This window comes from Monodon monoceros, unplaced genomic scaffold (assembly GCF_005190385.1).
Source record: "Monodon monoceros isolate NGI ecotype Baffin Bay Population unplaced genomic scaffold, NGI_Narwhal_1 Super_Scaffold_21, whole genome shotgun sequence".
NCBI classification, from domain to species: Eukaryota; Metazoa; Chordata; class Mammalia; order Artiodactyla; family Monodontidae; genus Monodon; species Monodon monoceros.
In genome coordinates, this window is record NW_021703778.1 from 148,459,086 (window position 1) to 148,476,865 (window position 17,780).

The window sequence follows — 17,780 nt, forward strand, 5'->3', positions numbered from 1 at the left end:
TGTTGTCTGTCGGGGGGTGTCATGACTGGCAGGAGTGTGCAGGTCCTGAGGGAATTTTGTGAGAGGATTGGGAAAATTGAAACTTCTCCTCCTCAAACCACAGGGAAAGTGTGTGTGGGGTTCCTCCTCCACCTCGGCCCAGAGTAGGAAGGAGCCCCAGAGTCTGGGCAGGGTGGAGGAGGCCGGGAGGCAGCAGGGTCAGGTCCCAGAGTGCCAGCAGTATGCACCCAGTGCTGGGCTGGCCCCTCCCTGAGTGGTCATGCCCTTGGAGTTGACACAGAGGCATTCACAGAAGAGATTACACTGTGGTGAGACTAAGAGTTTGGGGATGGCATAATGGGTTTTTCTTTTTGGTTTTTTTGTGTTGTTGGTTTTTTTTTTTTTGGCTGCGTTGGGTCTTCATTGCTGCGCACTGGCTTTCTCTAGTTGCGGCGAGCAGGAGCTACTCTTTGTTGTGGTGTGCGGGCTTCTCATCGCAGTGGCTTCTCTTGTTGCAGAGCATGGGCTCTAGGAGCGCGGGCTTCAGTAGTTGTGGCACGCAGGCTCAGTAGTTGTGGCTCGCAGGCTCTATAGCGCGGACTCAGTAGTTGTGGTGCACAGGCTTAGTTGCTCCGCGGCATGTGGGATCTTCCCGGACCAGGGATCAAACCCGTGCTCCCTGCATTGGCAGGCGGATTCTCAACCACTGTGCCACCAGGGAAGCCCTGGCATAATGTTTTAAAAGGCCACTTGAGCCAAAATTTAAAATAGGGAGATTTCACATTCAAGGTCCAGATTTTTGGCATCTTTTCAGAAAATGAGAAGATCTGGAAACAGAGAATCTGTGATCCCACATGGCAGGAGGCAGCTGGAGGTGAGGGCTGGTCCCACTCCCCCAGGTGGCCACGGTCCCCTCCACCCACTCGCAGCCTGCCTTCCCTGTGGTTACCTGTGCGGCCCCTGCAGGTGGTTGAGCCTGGGGCCCCCGCCGTGTAGTGTGATAAAACATCACATCCACCATGTTCAAATCCCAGTTCTTCCGTAACTACTTGTGGGTGGAAGGTATGCAAACTCCTTGTGCCTCAGTTTCCTCAGCTGTGAAATATAAAATGGGCATAATAGCAATACCCACTTTTGAGGGGTTATTGGGAGGAACTGATGAAGTAAAGCATGTGAAATGGGTGAGCGGAGCAAGGAGGTGAGTGTGCAGCAGACCACCCCACAGGCGCTTTGGGGAAACGTCCTTTACAAGGATGATGCCAGTGTGTTAAAGGGCAGCAGTTTCTAAAAGCATCACAGATCCAGGAGCAGTTTGTGCCCCTTTGTATGAATGTCTCCTTGATGTTTCAAGCTGCCACTGCCTTTTTTTTTTTAATAAATTTATTTATTTCATTTATTTATCTTTGGCTGCGTTGGGTCTTCATTGCCGCGTGTGGGCTTTCTGTGGTTGCGGTGAGCAGGGGCTACTCTTCGTTGCGGTGCGCGGGCTTCTCATTGCCATGGCTTCTCTTGTTGCGGATCACGGGCTCTAGGCACACGGGCTTCAGGAGTCGTGGCTCACGGGCTCTAGAGCGCAGGCTCAGTAGTTGTGGCGCACGGGCTTAGTTGCTCCGCGGCATGTGGGATCTTCCCGGACCAGGACTCAAACCCGTGTCCCCTGCATTGGCAGGCTGATTCTTAACCACTGAGCCACCAGGGAAGCCCCTGCCACCACCTCTGTGAAAGCTCAGTGGCCACTGGTGGGGCTCTGGACACCGAGCTCCTGCAAAATGCGAATTTGGACATCTCCCCCCAAAAAGCCAGCATTGCCAGGGTCCTCATGGGCTGACCAGTGTCTTTGGCACGCACAGGAATAACAGTGACAGTGGGCAGGAGCCGAGCCTCTGCTGTGTACAGAGGACTGTGTGCAGGGCCTTAGGCCCTGTCGTAAGGCCTGGACATGCAGTGTCTCATCTAGACTCTGAGGTTGGTTCTGTTATGGCACCCACTAGGATCTTGCTGCCAGGCAGTGAACGGCGGGCTTGGGATTTAGACAGAGATGGACCGGTTCCAGATCCAGCTCTATCAGCCTTTAGGCTATCGTACATCTTGTCCACACACTCAGCTGCGGGCTGCCCCCCCTCCCCCAAGCCTCCTTTCTGTTCTAGTCCGAGATGGACTCCGCTGGGGGAGAATGTCTTAATAGAACTCAGGACTTTAGGGGGTTCCTGGAGCAAAGGTAACCCTTGGCCTTGGTAGTGGAGGAGGAGTCATCCCTGAATTGATCTGGGCCAATATCACTTACCTCCACTGTGACCCCACTTAACCCCACTGCTCAACAGTGAGGGCGCATTTCCTGGCTTCTGGTTTGGGGTTGGGGGCTGTGGGCAAACCCAGGCTGCCAGCCCTCCACTAGGCCCGATCATTTGGATGTACAGAATCTTGCCTGTTTGTTTTGAGTGAATGAGTGTATGCTTGTGTGAACATTCAGAAGAAAGGTGCCGGCCTGTTGGCAATGGTTAACGTGAGTTAATGTGTCACTGAGCCGCTGGACAGCTCCCTCCAGCTAAGCCTCAGTGATGGTGGCCTTTAAGCCCCTGCTCATGGATTCCAGGTCTTTTTTAACTTTTTTGGAGCCGTTTAGTTTTTGCAGAGCCGCCAGTTCCTGGGTCCTCTGTCTGGGTGGCAGGGGATGCCCTCGTGGGTACCGCCCGGCCCTGGCCCAGGGCTGGCTCCTGTGAGCTTAGTCTAAGGACTCTTGGACCATAGTGCCCTCCTTGTTTGGAGTGTCTCCCGGGAGGGTGTACTTACAGTCCCTACCCAGGCTCCTCGAAGTCACTGGATGCCCTCACGGGAAGTGGGAACGACGTGCCTGGGATCGATCTTCCACCTGAAGAAGCCACGTGCCGTGCTGTTTATAGTAAATTGTGCAGTAATTCCTCTCCCACCCCATATCCTTGACACGGGGAGGCCAGCCAGGCCCTCAGAGAGTTCTGGAGCCCGTCTGGCACACGGTGGTCAGGCAGGCAGGGGGAGAGCCCACCGTCCGGGGCTTTTATCCCCCTGCTGATTGTAAGTGGTGGCGACAGTCTGGGCAGCAGGGGGTGGTGTGAAAGGGAAAGTAGCTTCCTCCAGATGAGGTGTCAGTGGCTTGGGACTGCCCAGACCGGAAGGAGGGGACGGGCAGGGAGGGGGAGGAAGTTCACGCAGAGCTGCCTCCTGGACCTGGCCTTCCCTCTGTGCCTCAGCCCCTTGGGGCAAGTAGGTGTCTGTTAGAGGCTGTGCTGTGTCCCCCTGCCATCTGTGATCACTGGTGTGTTACTTCCCTTCATGTCAGAGCCCCAGCCGCTGTAGCCACGTTATTTAAAAGGCTGTGCCTTCACCACACCACAGGGAGCGCCTCCCCCAGCCCAGCCCTACCTGTGGGCTCCTGCTTTGCCCTTTCCCTTCGCTACCTGTGCACACCGACACTCCCAGCAGCCCCTGCCTGCTGGGGGGCGGGGCAGAGGCCTGGGGGCAAGAGCGTGGGACCTTTTCGTGTGAGGAGCCTGAGGCCACCTCACAGCTGGCAGTGCTGGTAGCCAAGGGGGACCCCAGAGGGGTGGGCCTTGGCCCTGGAAATCTGGTTCTTCTACCCAGTGAAGGCCGTTCTGTAACCCCGAGGACCCGGTTGATGCTCCCCTTGGCTTCTGAGGCCTCACTGACTTGTGGCAGCCAAACCGCCAGACTTCGGGCTCCCCTGGCCGGAGAGGGTGGCCTGGGGGTGCACACCTGGTGGTGGCCTCTTTCCTGGCAACGGCTTGGTTGCTGAGGGACAGCCCTAGGGGTCCACAGCTCCTAACCTGACTCCCAGCATCCGGGCAGCCCAGGCTGGCGGTTCCCAGCCCTCAGGAGGCCCCTGCCCGACACCCCACCTCTCCCCTTCCTGGGTCTGGCTCTGGAAAGTCTCTCCTGGTGAGGAGGACGGTACAGTTCCCTGGTTACCTGTGCTGGTTACAGGTGTGGAGCTGGTAGGACAGGGGGCTGTTGAAGGGGAACCGGAGTTCGTGTGCTGCCGTGGAACCCCTTCAAAGTGGCTACTCCATGGCAAGACCCGTCCCAAACCACGTGCCCCCTGCACTTCCTCCTGGACAGCTTAGCTTGGGGCTGGAAGGCCTGGTCGCTGTGCTGTGATATGGGGGGTGGTGCGTGACACCACCTGCCGAGGGTGTGTCCGCCTCTCACGGAGCGCTCCCCCAGCCCAGGACAGGGACACCTGATAAACCGATTTTGATCCGGCCCTTGAACCAGAGTGAACACCACCCCAATACTGACATTCCTGTTAAGCCTTGAAGTTAATGAAATTTAAAATTCAAGCACCTGTGAGTCAACCTGTGTTTTTCTGAAATCACTAAAGAAGCATAAAATTGGCACATGGACGTAAGCTCCAAATTAGAAATGCTGTCCAGTGCCAGGAGGGAGAGGAAGGGCTGTGGTGGGGGCCTGACGGGAGCCTCTGGAAGGGGCTGCCGAGGAGAGAGGCTCGGCCGAGGAGAGAACCGGGGTGGCCCTCCATGGGATGTGGCTTCTCTGGGGGCTAATCTGAGTGTTGGGTGGGCTGGAAGCTCCACGGTGAGCGTCCCTCTGTGACCAGAGCTCTTTCTCCGTCCCCAGATTCCCATACCGAGTGTGCCTACGTTCCAGCCCTCTACTCCTGTCCCTGAGCGCCTGGAAGCTGTGCAGCGCTACATCAGGGAGCTGCAGTATCCTCCCTGGTCAGGGTCATGGCCACCGTCTGGCTGGTCCAAAGGCCAAGTGGGGCTTGTTTTCGGACAGGGCCAGAGAGGGCTCGGCAGAGCAGCCTCACTCCACAACTCCAGGGGCGCCGTTCCCATGGCATCTCTGTGCCCCGGAGTCGTGTAAGCACAGCCTGTGTCCGCCCGGGTGTTGGAGGTAGTTTGATGAATGCCAGACGCACTCCAGCCTCTCTGCCACCTGCTTCCTCCTCTGTGTGATGGGGTAAATGTCTCCTGAGCGACCTGCTGGTGGAAGCCTAGTCCAGGTCGGCCAGGCCAGACCTCCTCTGCTGACCATCCAGCGCCAGCAGAGGGATAGAGGGGAGTTTCCCTTGGGGCTGTTTAAAAACTGGTCTAAAATGGGTATGTGGTGGGAGGGCGGCAGGTAGATGGAGAAAAAGGATTTTATGCTTCGGGAGGTAACTTCCCCATCTTGGAAGTTTCTCCCATTTCTTCACCTTTTTCTTCCCTGGCAGGAGGCCAGTTGCCCAGCATGGGAAGAGCCTCCCCTGAGCCCAGGATTCACCAGTGTCCCTGAGTTGGGCCCCTCCACCCCTGTGCCCTGCCTGGAGCTATGCGACCTAGGCTCTCCCCCCCTCTCCTAGCTGCAGATTCAGTCAGGGATGGCAGGACCAGGCACCAGGCGCGGGTCCTGAGCAGAAGAAAAGCCAGGCTGGTGACTGAAAACTGGGCCCAGCCCTTCCTTTGCCGTGGGGGGTGGGGGTGGGGGCGTTGGGGCCCAGAGAGGGAGGCGGTTGGCTTGGGAGCGGCACTCAGCAACGCAGTCGTGCAGGAATCCCAGCCCAGCCTTCTCCCAGTTCGCCCTACTTCTCACTGGTTCGACTATGAAGTACTGCAGAGAGCTGTCCAGGGCTCAGCCTCTTTCCCAGCCCTGGCTGCCTGCCCCATGGCTCCCTCCCTAGGAGAGCAAGGGTGGTAGCAGAGAATGAGAGGGAAGGACGCAGAGGGGCCCTGTGGGGCAAGGAGAAGCAGCGTGCTGCGTCCCCTTCTCCCTTCAGACAGTCAGGTCTTGAGCATCCTCCCAGGTGCCTTACAGAAGCATTTTGTGGGGTCCTTACCCAGCCTGCACCCCTGGGAGTGCTGGACCCCCAGGGTCTGGATGAGGGCAGAGGGACACACCTCTTCCAGGTCAAGCCAGGAAGCCCTTAACCGGCACCCACAGGTACAATCACACAGGGACGCAGTTCTTTGAAATTAAGAAGCGCAGACCTCTGACAGGGTAAGTGCGGGGAGTGGCTCGTCCCTCTGCACCAAGGTAACGGCGCCTGGTCCAGTTGGAGCCCCTCGGGCACCTGTGGGTGGAAGCTTATGAGGCAGGTAGGGACTCTTCCCAGGGGAGCCCGCCAGCAGGACAAGTACCACCGTGGGGCCCTCCTTAGGACATCCTAAAGAGGGGACTCTGGCCAAGACGGGCAGCCGGGGCTCCCTTGAGGATGAGGAACCCTGACATCCACGCTGAGCCAGGAGGGTGATGGCAGCCCCCCAGCTTGGTGATGACAGAGGGCAGTCCCAGGTAGATGTCTGGGTGTGAGCCTCGTCTTCTTTTTAAGAGAGGTGGGCCTCGCAGGAGAGAGCCCTCCGCCTCTCTCCATTCCCTGGAGCTGCCTGTGCACTCCCCACGGCAGGGACCTGCATGTCACCCCAGTGGCCTTACTGGACTCTCTTCTGGTCATTTAATACAAGGCCCAGTTTCTGAGCAATAGGGACCCCACTGGAGAGAACACTGCATCTCTCACTTCCCATTCTACACCCCAAGTGTTGACCCCTGACTGGATCCACCCCGAAGAAACCCTTAGGGCAGATCAGAATGGAGACTGAATGCCACAGCTGGGTCTGGGGGCCCAGCCCAAAGCTGTCCAGGCGTCTAAAACCCTGTGCTTTTAAAATTAATGTGAATTTTATGTCTTGCTCCACATATAATCTGTCCATGTTCACTGCCTGGTAAAAAATGCTTTAAATGGCTTATTAGCTAATTACTTAATTACCCTCTTTCCAAGCCCCCGGGTGGAATGCAGCCTTGCTCACCCCAAAGCTTTGCTCTTGTTGTCCTGTGGCCGCTGTGTGTGTGGGCCCAGCTCCAGCCTCATGGGATGGAGGAGTCCAGCACCCTCCCCAGCAAAGCCAGTGGCCAGGCTGCATTCCGAGGCCCAGAGGGCAGCATTCGGTGAGGAGGGAGGAACCAGGCTTCAGGGATAGTCTATGTTAAAGTGGCCTGAATTCCAAGTTCAAGAAGCAGGCAGGGGAGTCACTGGGCAGCTAACTTCCTGAGATCCCATGTCCAGGCCCCAGGCAGCTGGCCAGCTGCGGGGCAGCTGTTACAATCAATTACAAACTCTTCCGAGAAGTCGGAGTTGGGTCAGGGGTGTCCACTGTGCTGTGGAAGAGACAAGATCAAGATCAGGGCCAATGTCTCCAGCACCCTTGGCATGCTTTCCCATGGCCCCCCAAACACCACCTTCACAGAGGGCCCCTAGCCCAGTGGCTGTCAAAGATCTGCCTACCACTGCATGCCCCCCATTCACCCTCCCCGCCAGAGGTCTTGGAGCAGAGCCTGAGGGGAGGGGGAAGAGGCCTCTTTCCTTAACTTCAGCGGTTGCCTCTTCTCCCACCCCCTTAGGCTCAGGAAGGATGTGAGGGGAAGGAGAAGGAGGTGCTGGGCCTGAGTTGAGGCAGCTTGAAAGGGAGGGGAGTCTCTGTCCATCTAGCATCTCCAGTCCACCTCGTGATACTCCTTCACCGGAAGGAGCCTCTGTCCTTATGACTCTTGCCTCCCTTCCCCCCAGGCTGATGGACCTGGCCAAGGAAATGACCAAAGAGGCTCTGCCAATCAAATGCCTGGAAGCCGTGATCCTGGGAATGTATCCTTCCTCTGAGAGGCCTGGGTGGGGGTAGGCACGCGCTCAGCAGCTCTGGGCCAGCTTCATCCTCTGGAAGGGGAGGGCTGAGTGAGCTCCAGGGCCCTCCCGGCTCCCTCTCCCAGCAGTCATGAACTTGGCCCAGTGTGAACGAGCTTGAGGGGGACTCAGTCCCTTGCATCTCAGTTGCTAACTTCCGAGGCTTACTGGGCAGCTTTTTTTGAGTCGTGGACGCGGTGACCCTGTTCTCAGAACCACAGATCAGGGCACATTGTTTCATGAGGCTGTTGTGCTATTTCCCAGAACCAGAGTCTGGAAGAAGCAGGTTGGATGCCCAGAGGTTGGCATTTCCAGGGCATGTTAATTTGTGGAGATAATGGATGGGATCTTTGATATAAAACTGCCTATTAAAAAAAAAGCAAACAGGGTTTCTCAGTCTTCCCCACCCAAAGGGTAGAACTGGGACCTATGGCTGGGTTACAAGAGTAGCTAAGTGGGACATATAAGCCCCCCAATATCCCCAGTTAGAGCAAAGTAAGGAGACAGGTGTTTATGGCCAGTCCTCTGTCATAAGTGGACCCTGCCTGAGCCCTACCCTGTTTTGTTTTTTTGCAGAAAATCTTAACCTTGTATAAGCATAGATTAATATAATGGAACCCATGTGCCCATCACTCAGTTGTACCAATTGAAGGCCAATCTCGATCCCTCTCTGCCCACCACCCCTCACATCACCCTCTTTCCTGCACCTACCAAGGCTTTTAAATATTCTGTTTGCCGCCCCTGGTGCAGGCACCTGGCTCTGTGCTGAGCAGGGCAAGGTGGCAGGTGCCTAATGGGACGGAGGACTCCACTCGCTAGGGCAGGTCCCGGAGGAGGAGACAACGGTCAAAGGCCAGGAGCACAGCTTCTTTGAGGAGGACTGTGATCTGAGGGGGACACTCCCCACCCCCGTAGGCATACCTGCCTTAAACTATGTGAAGACACTGAAGGGGTGCCCCCCGGTCCCCCTCCCTGAGGGGTCCTCAGAGCTAAGCCTACTGTGGCAGTCCTCTATGGACCAAAGAGCCCCACGAGCATGGCCCTGTCCAAAGGGTTCTTTGCTGGGACGAGTGTGAGGCCAGCCCAAGAACTCCGGGCTGCTGCCAGCAACCCCTTCAGAGCCACACACCAAAGTGGAGGTTCCCACCCCATCGTAAGACGGAGACTCAGTTCCCCTTCCCCTGAGCACACAGAGAAGCTGGTCCAGACGGGATCACGTGGTCCTGCAGGCTTTTCAGGGGTTACCTGCTGGCTCGTATGTAGGCGGGAAGAAAACAGGAGCAGCCCCCATCTGGGGGGACCCCTCCCCGCTGTCCCCACAGGACCACCATGGGGCCCTCCTACACACGTGGTGAGCACTGTATTGGGTTTGTCCCTGGGCCTCATCCTCGCTGCACACTGAGCCTGTGCCTTGCTCATCTGTGTCCCCAGTCACTCGCTTGCAAGGAGTCGGGCTCCGTAAGCATCGTGGTGACTGAGAGAACAGACTTCGGGGTCAGGCCAACCTGGACCTGAATCCTGGCTCTGCCGCATCCTCACTGTGTGACGCCGAACAAGTTCCTTAACATCTCTGAGCCTCGGAGTCCTCCTCTGCGGAAGGGGACGATGGCAGTCCCATCCCGCAAGTTTGTTAGGACAGTTGAATGAGCGGGTGCATGTAGGATGCTGGATGCAGTGTCTCCGTGGTCTCTCCTCCAAGCTTTTATCCTGTTGATCTCATTCTACCCGTTTGTTCAAGAAGAGTTTTGAGTGACTGTTATGTGCCCACCTCTGTGCTGGGCCCCAGAGATAACAGCAAAGAACGTGACAGACAAGGTCCCCATTCTCAGAAGATTACATTCTAGTCGGGGAGACAGAAAATAAGCAAGTAAACCAAGAAGTAAGAAAAATAATTACAGATTGTGGTGATGTGCTGTGGGGAAAATACGTAGAGCAGACTTGCTTTAGAAAGGGAGGTCAGCGGTGCTGGCCAAGCCTGAGGCCTGAGGACGAACTGGCCGCTGCAGTGGGGGGTGGAGAGGGCAGCTAGAGGAAAGAGCTGGTGCAGAAGGTCCCCCGTGGAGGTTGCAGTGGGCCGCTGGACCAGGCTCTCGGCCTCCCAGGCCACGGGGGCAAGCTTGCTTTTATTTGAAGAGCAACAGGCAGTACGTCTGTGCGTAGGGGGTGGAGAGAGAGAGAACAGGATTGTCAGTGCATCTGTGAGGAAGTGTGTGTGAGAGAAAGACGGTGTGAGAGGCAAGGTAGAGGTGAGGAGGGCTGTGTGACTGACAGGAGGAGAGAGGGAGACGGGGTGGTCTGCAGAGGGCCCTCTTACCCTTCCTTCAGCCCAGGACTCTGGAGGGCCCTGCGGTTTGGAATGCCGGCCTCACTCTTAAGGTGTTATTTGGTGAGCCCTGCTTGAGGTCATAGCAGCAGCCGGTAATCACTGAGTGCCCTGACCCATAGAGATTGAGTTTATTGAGCACCTACTTATGCCAGGCCCAACCCTGACGACAGGAAGTGGAGGTGAGCAAGACCTGTTGCCAGCACTCAGGAGCTGGGGTCCAGGGCCGCTCACTTAGCCTCTCCCAGGTTGGGGTGGAGGCCGTCCCCGTCCCGCCCCTGCGCGCTGGCCCTCGGGCCTCTCCCTGGCTGTTTCCTTAGCTGGGGCGGCGCGGTCAGTTACCTCACCAACAGCATGCCTACCCTGGAACGCTTCCCCATCAGCTTCAAGACCTACTTCTCAGGGAACTACTTCCGCCACATCGTGCTGGGGGTGAACTTCGGCGGCCGCTACGGGGCGCTGGGCATGAGCCGGCGCGAGGACCTGATGTACAAGCCGCCGGCCTTCCGCACCCTCAGCGAGCTCGTGCTGGACTACGAGGCCGCCTACAGCCGCTGCTGGCACGTGTTGAAGAAGGTGAAGCTGGGCCAGTGCGTGTCCCACGACCCGCACAGCGTGGAGCAGATCGAGTGGAAGCACTCGGTCCTGGACGTGGAGAGGCTGGGCCGCGAGGACTTCCGCAAGGAGCTGGAGCGGCACGCCCGCGACATGCGGCTCAAGGTCCGTGTGAGCGGCCGCCCTGCCCACGAGCGTCCAGGGGTGTGAGCATCCAGGGGCCGACAGGGGTGGAGACGGAAGGGCTGCCGCTTCCTAGGGGGTCGCTCTTCCAGGGATGCCCCCTCCCTCCTCCCCTGTCCCCCCCGCCCCCGCCCCAGCAGAGGTGGTGCCAGGATTAAGGGAGATGAGGGGGAGAAGTTTCCGGGCTTTACTCAAAGGTCGTTATCCATGAGACAGCCCCCTCCGGTGAGCAGGCCAGGGGAGGCTCTGGAGGGGGCAGCAGATGAGCCGGGTCTGAGCACGTGGAGGAGGGCAGGGGTGCCACAGGCCAGGTGGAGGGGGCTGTGCGTAAGGACTGGAGGGAAATCATAGACTGTCTGGAGGGAATGGTCGTGTGGGGTGGGCAGCAGCTGCCATCACCCCCGTGTATCCTGACTCTTGACCCCTAGCCCCACTGAAGGGCTAGGAGGAAGTCAGAAAAAGGAGGAGGTTCAGACTGTGGGGACACAAGGAGGGGTGGTCCCTTCTCCTGCTTTCCCACACCCACTGAGCAGGGGTCTTGGAGGAGGGGGAGGGGCTGCTGGACCCAGAAGTAGTCGGGCTGAGCTGCTGAGGAGTTGGCCCCCAGAGCCTTACAGGCGAGCAAAATCTTGGCCTCTCCCTGGCTTCCCGTGGATGGGGGTGCCTCCTCTGGGGCCTGCCAGCCCCTCCCCATTGCCCAGTCATGCAGCCCTGTGCGCTGCCCCTCCGGGTAGCCTGGGGCCGCAGCCATGACTGTGGCACCTTTGCATCCACTGCTGCTCCCCAAAACGCCGGGAGGGCAGCGGGCAGCGGTGGGTGCTCCCTTTTCAGGGTAAGGAAGTGAGGTGCGGGCAGCCCAGAGACTTGCTCGCGGGCTGTGGGAGGCAGATGGGACTGGGGCTCAGTGTCCGGATGGCGAACCCAGGCACATCACAGGTGCTTTCAGGTGTCCCAGCGGGGATGCGGCTAGAGCTAAGGCAGCCCTGCCCCGCCAGCCAGCCCCTAGGCCAAGACCGTGGGGCAGCAGTGCCTTCCCCAGGGCAGAAGCGGGCTGTAGTTGACCCTGCCGCTTTCAGGGGCTGCCCTCTTCCCCTGCAGAGCTCTGGGTGCCCAGCTGCTGGAGTGTTACTGCATCTTCAGGGGAGCAGGTTGGAGCTAGAGTTGGAGGCACTATTACCTAGTTTTTCGTGCTGTGTTTCCCAATCTGTTTGGTGCTGTGCATTTCCCATGTTATTTGCCCCCTTCCAGTACCACTCCCGTATACCCCAAGTTTTGAAGATTCAGGTCAAACGGACAGTGCTGCATAAATTCACTTGCTTTTCTCATTTTTTCCCTTAATCAGAGATGTAGCTGCTAGTCTGAACTTCTGATTGACTCAGGATAATAACCAGTGTCACCCTTGGGTCTGGTAGGATCCCAGCCCACAGCTCAGACATGGGCTGTTTCCCCAGCCGGCACATCTACCTGGCATGGGTAAATGGCCCTTTTCTCAAGGGCCAACATGAACCCTCAGTAACTTCCACCCATATTCTTGCTATTTCAGGGGCCAACAGAGATTAGGCAGCCCTGCTGTGGAACCACTGCCCTGGCAGTTGTAGTGCCTGGGAAACAGGTTTGGGAAGACCCTGGGACGGCAGAGCATGGCTCGAGGCTTCCTGGGCCCTGCCCAGGGCAGCTTTGGGGCTTGTGGCTCCTGCCGGGCAGGACGGGCTCTGGGGCAGTCCTGGAATGAGTGTTTGTTTCTTCCTCCCCACCAAGATTGGCAAAGGGACCGGCCCTCCCTCCCCCACCAAGGACCGCAAGAAGGATGTGTCCTCCCCACAGCGGGGCCAGTCTAGCCCCCACCGCAGGAACAGCCGCAGTGAAAGGCGGTGAGAAAAGGGTTTCGCCTTGGGTGGGGGGGCTGGGGAGACAGCAAAAGGCGTTTTCCTTCCCTCTCATCTTCCAGATCCCTCTGTTCTTCCCCCCACCTCTTCTCTTTCTCACCTTTCTCTTTTTTGTCTCTGCTGGAGGGAACTTAGGATGGTGTGTTTGTTTGTGCGTTGATATGGAGGCAATGCGATCCCATTTCTCAAGAGAAGACATTGCTGGCCCACTGGTCATCCTATGCGGGGCCCAGATGCCAAGCCGGAGACCCACAGGGAAGGCTGGAGGCCAGCTGCAGAATGGGCTCTGTGGGAGGGAGGGTAGAAGGGGCGGGGCCCTGCCTACAGTGAATCCTTCCAGGAATATCACTGGAAAAGGTTTGACGTCAGATGGCAGCTGGTGGCTGGCTTTGAACGAAACTTTTGCCCCTGTGAGTCTGTGGTTTCTGCAGAAACATCCCGTTAAGACACCAGCCTGCCTCATCAGATTTGCCTCCTACACGTCGGCCTGGCTCGTGCTTTAAATGTCGTTGTCATTCTGGAAGCACCTCTCTGGTGTAAGGGCCGCCAAGCTGGCCTCCAATATCCAGCATCCTTCACTTTGACCTAGGAGGTTTTCAGAGAGAACAGATCCCCCTCACAGAGACCGAAGCATTACACTATTACACTTACTTAACTGCAGCCGGAATTGCTGACCTCCGTGAAAAGCAGTACCTGCAAGAGCGTGCAGGGACCACACTCAGGACAGCAAGGCGTGTGGGCGCTCCAGAAGCACACTTCCGCAGGGGCTCTACCGATTCCTTTGGGACACCTTGGAGACTGGGGAGGTGGGGAGCCAGCAGGGGCAGCCACCCCTTGCTCCCTGCTCCCGCACCTCCCTGACGGGCCACTCACCTCTTCCCCCTCCTCTGCTCTCTCCTCCCTGCAGGCCTTCTGGTGAGAAGAAGCCTTCGGAGCCCAAAGCCATGCCAGACCTCAATGGGTACCAGATCCGGGTGTGAGGCAGGCGGCAGTGCCCCAGCTGCACCCACTTCTGGGGGCCGGCATCTGCCTGCCAGAACCGGCCTCGCTCCTGGGGAAGTTGGGGCTGATGGTGGGGCAGGGTGAGGGGCAGCGGGAAGAGCGTGTCCCAGCTCAGCCACCCAAGATGCTGCCCCTCCCGCTGGGCCAATCCCCCTAACTTTGGACCACGAGGCAGTGAAGAGTTTAATTTTGAGTTTTTAACTCAACAACTGAAATTTAAGGTATTTGGGGAAAAAACTTAAAACTAATGGATCTGCCAGTGGCTGGAAGGCCAGTGCTTAGAGGATCTAAGCGCCACAGGGCTGGGTGAGGAGGGGTTGCTGGCTCTGCTGGTACCCCTGCCCCAAGGTCTCTCTGGGATTTGGGTCCATTCCATCTATGGGAAACCTCCCAGCTCTGCTAGGCCTGTGGCAGGATGGAGGGAGGGATGTTTCTCCAGTCCTGTCTGCCCTGGCAGAATCTTCACCCAGGGAAAGGAAAGCAGGGTAGGAACCACCCTGAGAAAGGGCTGTATGGCCCATATCAGGAGCTTAGCACAGGCCACATCTGCCCCAAGAGCCAGAGCCTGTGGCTCAGGAGGGTCCTCGGGCCCTTGCAGCCCCATGAACAGTGCTTTGTGGGCTGACATTGCCTCGTGGCAGGGCCCATGCTGGGATGGGATGGACGAGAGCCCAGGAGAGAACCACTGGGGGAAGGGTTCCCGGACCCCTACCTGGCCTCCTTGCTCAGCCCAGCTCTGCCTGTTGCTGAAGCCGGGGCCTCCCTGCAGAGGGGCTGGGCTCTGCCAAGGGCCCAGATATGCACTGGGCTCAGCATGACTGTGGGGACTGAATAGACCTGGCGGGTCCAGGAACCATGGCTGGGGATGGGGTGGGCCACTCAGGCCCAGGTCTGTCCCCCTGGTAGGTAGTCCCCAGGGACTGCTCCCCCTTCCTATTACCTTAGCCCTTGCTGGGGAAATGAAGACCAGATCAGGCTGCCTGTGTCCCAGCCCTACCTTCCCTCATTCAGCAGCCTGGGTAGGTGTGGAGGGCCCAGTGATGATCAGGCCTGTTGTGTGAGGCAGCTCATCAGGGAAGAAGCTGAGCTGCTGGCGTCTGCACAGCCTGCCTGGCAGGTGTGAGATACCTGGCGGGCAGGTGAGAGGTTGCGGAGAGAGGTTGGAGGGCCTGCGGGAAGGTTCGGGAGGCCCAAGTAACAAAGAGGTGTAGGTCAAGGGGGCCACTAAGGAGAGGCAGGGCCCGAGAACTGGGGAATGTAAGTGAGAAAAGAATGTGGGGGAGAGTTTAGAATCAGGCGGCCTTGGGGAGTAGTGAGTTCCCTATTGCTGGAGGTATTCAAGCAAAGACTAGATGGCTGCTTGTCATCTTGAAAGCTATAGAAAGGATTTAGGTTATGGAAGGATAACTGGATGAGATGACCATTAAGGTTTCTTAATACTGAGAGGCTAGGATTCAGCCAGGGGCAGCTGGCAGTAAGGCTGCAGCGGGGCTGGGGGCCTGGAAGAGGGAGGACCAGAGCCAGAGTTGTAAACTCAAATGCCTGCGGGGCCTGGCAGATGACTAAAAGGAGGGCTGCAGGGCTGGGTGGGGATTGTGGCAAATTAATGAAGACATACCCCATTAAAGCAGCCGCTGTTGCTCAGCCATTCTGAGCGCAGGCCCTGCAGTATCAGATTGCCTGATTTTTTTTGTTGTTGAGAGGCCAGAACTCTGAATTTTTATGTGAAATATGCTGATTTTTAAATGTTGGCAGTCAGTTCAGAAAGTTGTAAAGCCCAACGTGAAAAAGAATGCTGGTTTGTAATCTCTGAAGTAGAGAGGGCTTGGGCTGGGGAGAGGTCCACCAAGGTACTTTGAGGTGGAAAGCGTGAAAAGTTGTAGGCCTCCCAGAGCAGGCCGGGCCAGGGCAGCGTCCTCGCTGCTGACGCTGCTCAGAGTGGGCAGCTACCCCACGTTCATGTTCGCTCTCCCTGCAGACCAGAGACATACCAGGAACTCCCTGCGGTTGCTGAGACACCAGAGGGTGTGGAGTGGAATAGAAATAGTGCAGTTCTCAGCCTGCCAGGGAGATGGATTGTGCCTGAGAAGCAAGGAAAGGGAGAGAGGGAGACAGGATGTGTTTGCTGACGCAAGTGCCCGCCAGGGAAGGCACCAGGCTGGCAGCTCTTAACACCAGCAGCTCTTGGCCCAGAGCCAGGCCCAACAGGGAAGCCGGCTGCTCAGTCCCCTGGGTTTCTCATGGGTCACTGGGCCCTGGGGAGGTGCCTAACCTGTCCCCCGGACTACACCCCAGCCAGACCAATCCGAGGGCCACTGTGAGCTCTAACTCACCATCCCATCCCATCCCAGTTTTCAGGGAGAGGGGTGGTGGGTCCCCACGTTCACACATTCGCCTGAGGCAGAGATGGATCCGTGTGGGAGGCGTGAGGCTGAAAGTGAGGACTTTTGTGGGTCTGGATGTGGGTGCCTTGTGCAGGCTGCTCATCGACAGACACCCCAGATGCCCCTGTGGACCACAGGGCTTGAGGGTGAGACGTGAGGGAACCGCTCCTGGTATGGGAGCCCAGCAGGGTGCTCTGACCCTCTGGCTCCTTCCTGAGCCCTTTGGGGAGAAGGAAGCAGGTCGAAGCCCCAACCCCTACTGCTGTCTTCCAGGGAGGGAGCCGACCACCCACAGCTGATAACCCCCTAGCACTCCCCCTTCCTCGCTCAGACCTCGGGCCTGTGGACACCCACAGGATACAGCGGTGCTTTTTAATTTAACTGTTTCACAGATGTAGCAACCCCTCCTCCCCTCCTGGGTGTGTTTACACAGGCTCTGCTCCCCAGGGCTGGCCTGGCTGCAGAGTTTCTGGGGAGGCAGAGGCAGGGACTTCAGGGCCTTAGTCACCATCCTCAGTATCACCTCATCTCAATTCCTGTGAGGGACCGGGCCTCGCTCCTCCCGACTCAGGACTGCCTTCCAGCTCTCAGCGTGGGTTCCTCAGGGGTAGGGGCTGCTGGCTGGGGAGGGGTCAAGGGAAGGGCAGAGAAAGCTGCTTGATGAAGGGGGGTCGGCAAGGGCGGGCAGTGATTGTTCCCCAAAGGCCTGGCTGCTTGTGCTCTGTGCTGGGTGCCGGGTCAGAACACTGGGAAACTGGGTTTCAAGCCTTCCCACCCACCTACCTGCCAGTCCTCTCCCTCCCACGGCCTCAGTACGGTCATGGTCCCCTCGCCCATCTCGCCAGCCAACCCATCCTTCCTGGGCCTGGCCAAGTGGGGAGAGCGGCTCCCCCGGCCCCCAGGTGCCATGATGAAGCCTAGGGCCAAGGTTCTGAGCAGCAGAAAGAGCCTGGAGGTTGGCCGTATCTGGTTTCTGGCCCACTCTGTCATCTTATGCCCCCCGCTTATGCCCCCATCTTATGCCAACGCTTCCAGCTCGGACTGGACTTCCCGGCCCAGGGACGGGGTCTAATTCTGGCTGGTGGCACCCAGAGGCCTGTGTGCCTGTGCATGCTTCGGTCTCCTGCCTGGGTGGTTTCCAGCTTAGCTACAGCGGCTTCCCCAGGCACCGCCCCCCGGCCTCTGAGTATAGGGAGGTGTGAGCTGGGCCCAGCATATCGACCACGTTCTGTGTGCCAGAAGTGGGCTGTGTTGAAATCCCCACTTCCCTTGCTCCACTGAGAAACCAGTGGGAAGGGCAGGGAGATCCTCTGGGGGAGCGTGGGGTGGGAGGTGAGGTCTGCCCCCGGCCAGGCAGGGCTGCTGCGGTGCTAGCTCCAAGTCCATCAGTATTGACCCGCTCGCCCCATCTTGGTGCTCCAGAGTCCCAAGTTCCCCTTTTTCTTCAAGTCTGATGAGAGAAGAAATCGGGTGCGCTTGGCCTGGGGCCTAGTGATGGTGCACGGCCCCTCCCTCGAGCTCTGTGTTGGCTGCCATGTTGTACTGGACTTTGTTCCCCCTCTTCTCATATCAGCGTTGGCCCTCCCCCTTTGACTTTTACACTTCGTCTCATTCCTGTTCTCACTTTTTCCTTGAAATGAATAAAGTCTCCCCAGCTCAGCTGTGTGGGCTGGGAGGAAGCCCCAGTTTGTAAACCTTGTCTTCTTCTCTCTGGGAGCTGAGGCTGGAGCTGCCCCACCCACCAATGTCAGCCTCGGCAGCTCCGGAGAGAACCTGCCCGGAGGTGAGGAGAGCCCCAA

General features: G+C 58.1%; 1 protein-coding gene across 4 annotated transcripts in view; it reads left to right on the forward strand.

Annotated features, from left to right (window-relative positions):
• Positions 1 to 17,666, forward strand: part of VASH1 (vasohibin 1) — a 22,249-nt gene extending 4,583 nt beyond the window's left edge. For all 4 annotated transcript variants that reach the window (XM_029236466.1, XM_029236465.1, XM_029236467.1 and 1 more), the window contains 6 exons: positions 4,612 to 4,700; positions 5,917 to 5,973; positions 7,538 to 7,612; positions 10,310 to 10,691; positions 12,468 to 12,580; positions 13,503 to 17,666. In XM_029236466.1, the coding sequence (XP_029092299.1) occupies positions 4,612 to 4,700; positions 5,917 to 5,973; positions 7,538 to 7,612; positions 10,310 to 10,691; positions 12,468 to 12,580; positions 13,503 to 13,575 (789 nt within the window). In that variant the 3' untranslated portion in view covers positions 13,576 to 17,666. The remainder of the gene's footprint in view (positions 1 to 4,611; positions 4,701 to 5,916; positions 5,974 to 7,537; positions 7,613 to 10,309; positions 10,692 to 12,467; positions 12,581 to 13,502) is intronic.
• The last annotated feature ends 114 nt before the right edge of the window (positions 17,667 to 17,780 follow it).